Below are 7,314 nucleotides of genomic sequence, written 5' to 3'. Positions count from 1 at the left end.
TCATTCAGCGACCATCATTCACTCAAACCGCTCGGCCACAATGCCGCTCCGCCGCAAATCAAAGCCTCTTAATGATCCCATTCTGCCGACGCTGAATCTGATCCATGTGTAATTCTTTGGGAAGCTTTTGGCACATTTGATGAGGAGATTAGAAGAAACAGAAAATCGGTGGAAGATGAAAAAGGGGGAAAAGGAGAATAGTGGCTTTTCAGGGTGTTTACAGATTTCAGTTGTGCCCCGGGTGTTGAGCGCCGGGTGTGTGGTCGACGCCTTCAAGTGCCACTTCACCGTCACATAGGACCTGAGCTCTGATCTGCTGAGATCTTTTCTGTGGACCCGTGTTTTAAAGCCGGTGTTCTCGGAGTTATAATATCTGTGTTATGTCACGTTAAAGGAATTTCAGAAGGATTGGAACCAGCAGCTCATAACAGACCTGCCCGGTGGGAATAAAGCACCAAACCACCAGGAATCATCCAGACACTCGCACCGATCCTTCCCATGACCCAGCGGCACCGGGTCTTGACCCGCTGGATGGTCTGATCGCTTGACCTCAATTTGCACTTCAGACTCACAGCAAAAGTAAAAAAGCACAGAAACACAGAAAGTGGTTTCAAAGAAAAGCGACGATTTCCAAATCCCCTCAATCTGAACCCAGCGTGCTGCGCAGGGTTCTGTGGGGACGGGACGTGATTGGTCAGTCCGGTGTGAACTTCGACCATCAGGGACGTCAGATGACCACAAACAACCACTTGTGTGCAGGGGCCTCATTTAGATCCATTACCCACTTTCAAACCCCATTTTGTGTGTGTACGCCACTTCTCGTATCTATGATAACAAACCTGAGTCCTGCTGTTTTATAAACGAGGCCCCGGACGTGTCAACTCTTTATTTGGATCTGCAGCAAATTACACAAACTCAGAAACATCAGTCCCCTGAATATGTCTGACTTTCTTCATTAAGATCCATGAATTATCCCCAGTGTTAATAGAAAAGTAACATTTGACCACATGGGGGCGCTGTGCACATACTCATAGAGTCTCCAGTGATGAACGAGACATGTTTTTAGTAAACAAACTTTTTCCTTCTCTCCACAAACACTTCTGGATATTTCCCCTGAGATTTATTCTAAATATTTTCAACCTTCTCACTCATTTCTGTACAATGTTGTAATATTATCTTACTTTTACGAATACATGTGTGTATTTTCTATATGTTTTCTCCCTGTTAAGATTATTGTTGTCCTCCTGTGCAGAACCCTGATCATAGACGAGAATCTTGTGACTGTTCAGATTCTCGTTTCTGTGGATTAATTGATTAATTTTATTTCTTTGTTACTGTTATATCATCATTTTACAAACTCTTGTGAGTTTCTCCTCCTGTGCTCCTCGTGCTGTTTCCTGAGCAGCAGGTGAAATCATCTGATTGAAATCAACATGAGTGTGGTTTGGTCCTCTCTCATCTTTAACCTCGTTTCTTTAGCAACAGACAAACAACACAAGCAATAAGCAGCCACACACACATTCTGTACAGTATTTAATCTGTGTCTCACAGCGTCTCAGTTCCCTGAATGACGTCTCGTATTCTCCGTGTGTCTTCCTGCAGCGCCTCGTTGTGAGGGTCGATCTTCAGAGCAGCTTGGTAGTCCTGAAGTCCTGAGGAAACACGTCACAAACAAATGAGCTGACGGTCGTACCTTCATCATCCTGAGAAACAAGCAGCACTGATGTGTTGCTTTTGTCTTTAAACCCAAATCAAAGGTGTTAAAATCCAACTGTGTGAAGTGTAGAAACCTTCGGCGTAGAGCTGGAGCTGACAGAAAGCTGAGCCCCTGCGCACGTGGGCTCGGGCCCTGGCTGCAGCGTTGGCAGCGACCGGTGGAGTCAACAGATCCAGAGCCTGCAGAGAACCGGGAGCAGATGTTTACACCAGTTTAATACAGCTGTGGTGTCACAGTCACTCAGAGTCACTCAGAGTCACTCAGGCCGAAGGTGGTGATTTCAGTAGAAGCTGAATCACACGGTTGAAGTTAACATCATGGAGCTGTCTTTAGTTACTCTATGTATTCTTACTTTGCACAATAAGATTCCAGGAAACAATCAACTCATAATCTATGAAGTGAACTGTGCTGCTTTTGCTTTGTGTAACAGTCTGTGTCACAGAGTTCATCCACCTGCTGCCTACATTACCCAGAATGCAACCTGACAAAAGAGTGAAGTTTCAGACTTGTAGTCTTCTACTGAGCCTCTAAAGTCCTGAGAGATAACTGGCTTGAGAGAACAAGTTATTTATCTGCATAATTTCTTATCTGCATAATTTCTTATCTGCATAATTTCTTATCTGCATAATTTCTTATCTTATCCACACAAGGAAATAAAATCCCCTTTCAGGACGGCAGATGTTCCAGAGTCGTCATCACCTACTGAACTCAGAACATTTCAGTCCCTGTTTGCACGATTCTTTACATAATTAAAAAGATTTCCAGAACGGAAAATATGTGAATAGAGGAATTAAACAGGAAGTGTGTAACTCACAGGGCACTTGTGAAAAATACATCAAATAATGCAACACTGAGAAAGTGAGCCAGTGAAACACAGTCAGGTGAAAACGTGCCTGATGCTCTGAGCCACAGCTCAGCTGCACCAACACGTCACGTGAACACACACCCTGTCGTTTATCTTGACTCTGTCCCAGAGACACTGTCCTGGCACCAGAGACAACCCAGGACAGGACGCACTGTTTCCTCCTGTTCCACTAAAATGACAGAATTATTAATAACAGCAGCTCCAGAGGGAACCGCTGAGCTTCAGTGTCGCTGGTGGAGCGAATCCACTGAGATGTATCACCTCCTCCAAGGAGGATGAGTTTCTAAAGGTTCCATTAAAACGAGCGAGCAGACCAACACGACTTAGTGGAAAGATATAACTTGAGGCAGGAAATTTTGTTGTGGAACCAGGATTTTATTTTGTCTTTCTTTAACATTACGAGGGCATTTTCACCATCATCCCAGGGAATAATCTCTTCTGATCATTTAGAGGATTGATATCGACGAGTGTGTGTAGTTTAGTGCAGCTTGAGTGAATTTAAGTTTGAAGGAATGAACTCTTTTGTAGTTTCTACTTTTTACTTTCCCCTTCGCTGCAGTAATAAAGGATCATCTTATCCCGTCTCATCTCCTGTTTGTTCGTGGGATTTGTTCGTATCATCTTCATCCTTTAACATGATTAGACACTTGTGAGGTCAAAGGGGCTCCTGCAGACAACCCCCACACACACACACACTGGAATGTCTCTCAGAAGAGCTCATACCTCGGCCAAGGCCCAACAGACCAATATTCAATTCCCTCGTGTTTGTTTGGACATAAAACTGTTGAAGACACAAACTGTTGATTCTCTGATGAATCCACATGATCTCAGCAACGTACTGGTTCTAGTTTCAGGTCTGTAGCTCAGTTACTGGGCAGCAGCTGAACATAATCCTACACCACATGAAACCACGTTCAAATCCACTAGATCCAGGTTTTGGGTTACACCTACATGTGCCGGATTGTTTTCATCAAGATCCAGGAATCATTCTCTGGGAAATCAGTGAAAATATCACTATTTCATAAAGTGTTAAATAATATCCGGGACTGAACCAACATTTAATGAGTTATTTCTCATGTCACGTCCCATCTTTCCATCAAGTTTACTGCAAAACTGTTTGGTAGTTTCAACAAACAAACACACAAACCAACATTTAGGGGTGAAAACATAACCTCCCCGTTGGAAGTAATAATTCAGCTCACCTCTATAAATGAATGATCACAACCACATTGTCTACACGTTGTTTTTGGTTTGTCTAGTGCCTTGTATTTCTTCTTCTGCACCTCGTGCACATTTCACATTGATTGTGTTGAGATTTAATGACAACAACAGTGACCCACACAGCAGTGATCAGGCAGTAAAGGCACCAGCGAGCAGCTTTGGTTTGATATACTCTGGAACATGCAGTGGAGAACAGACGGGCACAGATGATGATGTGAAACTCAGGTACAGACCTTGGAGGAATCCTCGAGGGCCTTGTGCAGGTTCCTGAGCTTCAGATGACACGCGGCTCGGTTTGAGAACAGAGCCGGCATCTGCCTGTTGAGCCTGATCGCCAGGTTGTAGACGTTCACTGCACTCAGGAAGTCCCCGGCCGCAAAGTACTTACTGAAAGAGTCAGTTCAGACGAATCAGAGAAACACAAGGGCTGTTAAATCTGTAGAGGAGGTTCTACATGAAGAGAAGGGACTTCACTTACTCTCCCTTGTCCTTTAAGAAGTCAGGGTTCCTGTCCTCCTCCTTCAGGTCCTTCAGCTCGTCAACATCTGGATTTACCGCACGTCGGGCTTCAGCTTGTTTCCTGAGCCACTGATGGTTGTAAAGTGAAAACACAAAGCAACGGAGCGAGTTAACACAGAAACATCTTTGAGGAAACGTCTTCGTCAGACCCGTTACAGAGTTTTCTCTAATAAAGACCAGAAAGTCCGAGCCAGGACTCGTGGAGGGAGAGTAATAGATTATTTATGGGAGCGATGCCACTTGGCAGAAGAAGAGCACTATTGACTGTGAGGAGCCACAGAAACAGTCCTGTCAGCAGAGTCACTGAGAGGCGAGGCCAAAGTGTCTTCATCAAGCTGCACAACTCATTTCATCCTCAGTGTTCGCTCCTTATCTTCTTCTCCTGGACGACCTCGTGAGCGCCTCCTAGTGGTGGACGGTGGTGCGGTGGTTAGTCCCATCCCAGCGAGAAGGCTCCCCGTTCGAATCCCTGCTGTGGTCTTTCCGTGTGTTCACCCCATGTCTGCGTGTTTTCTCTCCGGAGCTCTGTTCAGAATTCTTCATATAAACTCTAGTTTTAATAACTTCTAAGTCTTTTTAGCTGATCGACAGTTCAGCATCGAACCCGCTCACCAAGGTTACGTTATTTTTCATCCCTCCGAATAATCTCCTGCGTTATTCTCAAATCGGCTCATTCGGACATTATCCAGAGGGGCCGGCAGGGGAAACTCCGGAGAACCTACTTGAATGTTTGAGTTCTCACATGCAGCCCCTCTGGATAATTTCAGGAGATTACCCAGAGTTCAGTGCAGGTCTGAAAGCATCGAGACTCAGCGTGAGAAGAGGGAATGAAACATGTTCACAGCCACTTCACACTCATTTGAATCCAGCTGCTGCTTTAAGGAACATATTCTATATAAAACATATTTTACTCGGTGCCATGTGAGGAAGAGGAGACGACTCACCTCTTCCTCTTCTTCAACTCTTGACTCTCTGAGGGCTGTTGGAAAAACTCGAGGGGTGAACATGACCTGAATGTTCCCCGTGCGTCTCGGAGCAGGAACGTCGGCTCGTTTCTTCTGAGTCTTCACTTCTCTGACACTTTGACCTGGACACAGAGACACATTTATTATAATAGACACAACAAACTGAAGTAGGCACAGATTTGATCAAATAGGAAATTACGAACCTGATTTAACATTCCTTCCAGTTTCTTGCTTCTCCGTCAAAGCCTTCAGATCGTCTCTCTGACGCCGGAGTTCAGCTTCGTCCTCAGCTTCTCGTCTCTGTCTCAGCTGCCAAGCTTCCAGCTCTGCTGTGGTTCTCGCTCGCTCTGCGTCCTTCGTCTTCTGGACGCTGTCTCTTGCCTCCTCTTCAAGCTGTGATCAGGTAAAACAAACGATGACATAAAAGTCCTCCTATGTCAGTGCAGTGTTGGGATTTGGACGCCTGGTGATATTTTACCCTCATCATCGTCTCCAGTGCATATTTCTTCTCTGCTTGCTGCTTCTCTTTCTTGGATCTGGACTCTGAGGAAAGCTTCTCCTGGTATTTCAACAGAGCTCGATCCCTGATCTCCTTCTTTTGGGCTTTATCATCTGAAACACAAAGTACTAGAAGATGACTTGTTTGTAAAAGCTTGGTACTTTGAGTGACGCACTCAGACGAGCTCAAGGCCCGACAGTCTGCTGACGAAACCACATTTAAATCCACTCGGTCCAGGAGGGAAAAAGGAGCTCTCACCTGTGTTTATCGTCAGATGATTCCAAACCTTCTTGTTTCTCTTCATCAGGTTGAGGATCGCGACTCCGTTTCCCACCTTTGCTGAGCTCCTGTCATCGTCCACAGGTTCCAGCAGGAACGCTTCAAACAGATATGGTGGGTAATGCACCTGAGTAGAACATGGAAGACGTATTATTAATTATTAATTGTTCTTGTTTTATGAATAAGTAACTTTTTATGATGATAAACATCAGGATTCTATCTAGAAATATCATCATCCAGGTTGTTGACGATTCAATTGTGGATAGAAAAGATAGATAGATAGATAGATAGATAGATAGAGAGATAGATAGATAGATAGATAGATAGATAGATAGATAGATAGATAGATAGATAGAGGATAGATAGATAGATAGATAGATAGATAGATAGATAGAAAAGAAAAATATATAAAGAAAAAGAAAGAGACATATAGAAAAGAAAAGATAGATAGATACTTTATTGATCCAGAGAGAAATTTAAATAAATGTATTCTTTCATTACGATTATAATATTTTGCTTCACATTTAATTCCTGTAGCATTGACAGGTTGTTTGTATGTGTAAAGACTGATACAGTTATAAATATGTGATCATTATTAAGATGATTATACGTTTACCTTGATGTATTCGTCTGTGGAGACGATGTCCACCTTCTCAGCTTTAGCTCCTTTCAGAGGAACGTGAATATGAACAGTGGAGTCAGTCTGAGTCCAGGAGTGATCCGACACCAGCAGAGGCATCTCCTTCACAGACACGTGCAAACCTTCAGCGTCAAACACAGAGACACAGAGAAGGAGCTGGAAACTCAGGGGAGCCTTCTTCCGGGTTCTTGTGCCGTTTGGCGTCTCGTTGCTATGGCGACCAGAGAGGTGGCGGGGCTGACGCTGCCTTCGCGTCGGTCGGGAAAAAATCTGAATCGTTAAAAAACAGTTTAAAACCAGTTTAAAGCCAGTTTAAAACCAGTTTAAAGGCACCGTGTTGTGAGCATATGCTGCACCGCGGGAAGGAGAAACGTTTCACTTCCTGCGTCTAATGTGAATCGAGTTCAAGTTGTAAAACGAGCCGTACCCTCTTTTCGGCAGTAGGTGGCGCTATCACTATCACTACATACACACTAATGGATCTGTTCTTTGCAACAGTCGAAGACATCAAAGGAATCTATGACCACTGACACGTGACATTAAAGCAAACTGACAACATGCAACATCGTTTTTGTGTCTCTGCCCTTCTAATGCACAACATGGGTCAAA

The 7,314-nt window shown here is 44.1% G+C and overlaps 1 protein-coding gene across 1 annotated transcript; it reads right to left on the bottom strand.

The window, feature by feature from the left end:
- Window positions 1-1,520: 1,520 nt before the first annotated feature.
- dnaaf4 (dynein axonemal assembly factor 4) lies at window positions 1,521-7,049 on the bottom strand. The gene is made up of 9 exons (XM_035155869.2): window positions 6,682-7,049; window positions 6,045-6,192; window positions 5,766-5,899; window positions 5,491-5,680; window positions 5,267-5,409; window positions 4,282-4,391; window positions 4,037-4,190; window positions 1,791-1,896; window positions 1,521-1,652 (listed from the first exon to the last, which is right to left on the bottom strand). Exons 1-9 carry the CDS (start codon window positions 6,802-6,804, stop codon window positions 1,546-1,548), a joined length of 1,215 nt encoding a protein of 404 aa, XP_035011760.1. The 5' UTR covers window positions 6,805-7,049; the 3' UTR covers window positions 1,521-1,545.
- Between the last annotated feature and the right edge of the window lie 265 nt (window positions 7,050-7,314).

This window comes from Hippoglossus stenolepis, chromosome 5, assembly GCF_022539355.2.
Source record: "Hippoglossus stenolepis isolate QCI-W04-F060 chromosome 5, HSTE1.2, whole genome shotgun sequence".
NCBI lineage: Eukaryota > Metazoa > Chordata > Actinopteri > Pleuronectiformes > Pleuronectidae > Hippoglossus > Hippoglossus stenolepis.
Note: the sequence above shows the minus strand (reverse complement) of the source record. Positions and strands in the feature narration are given on the sequence as shown.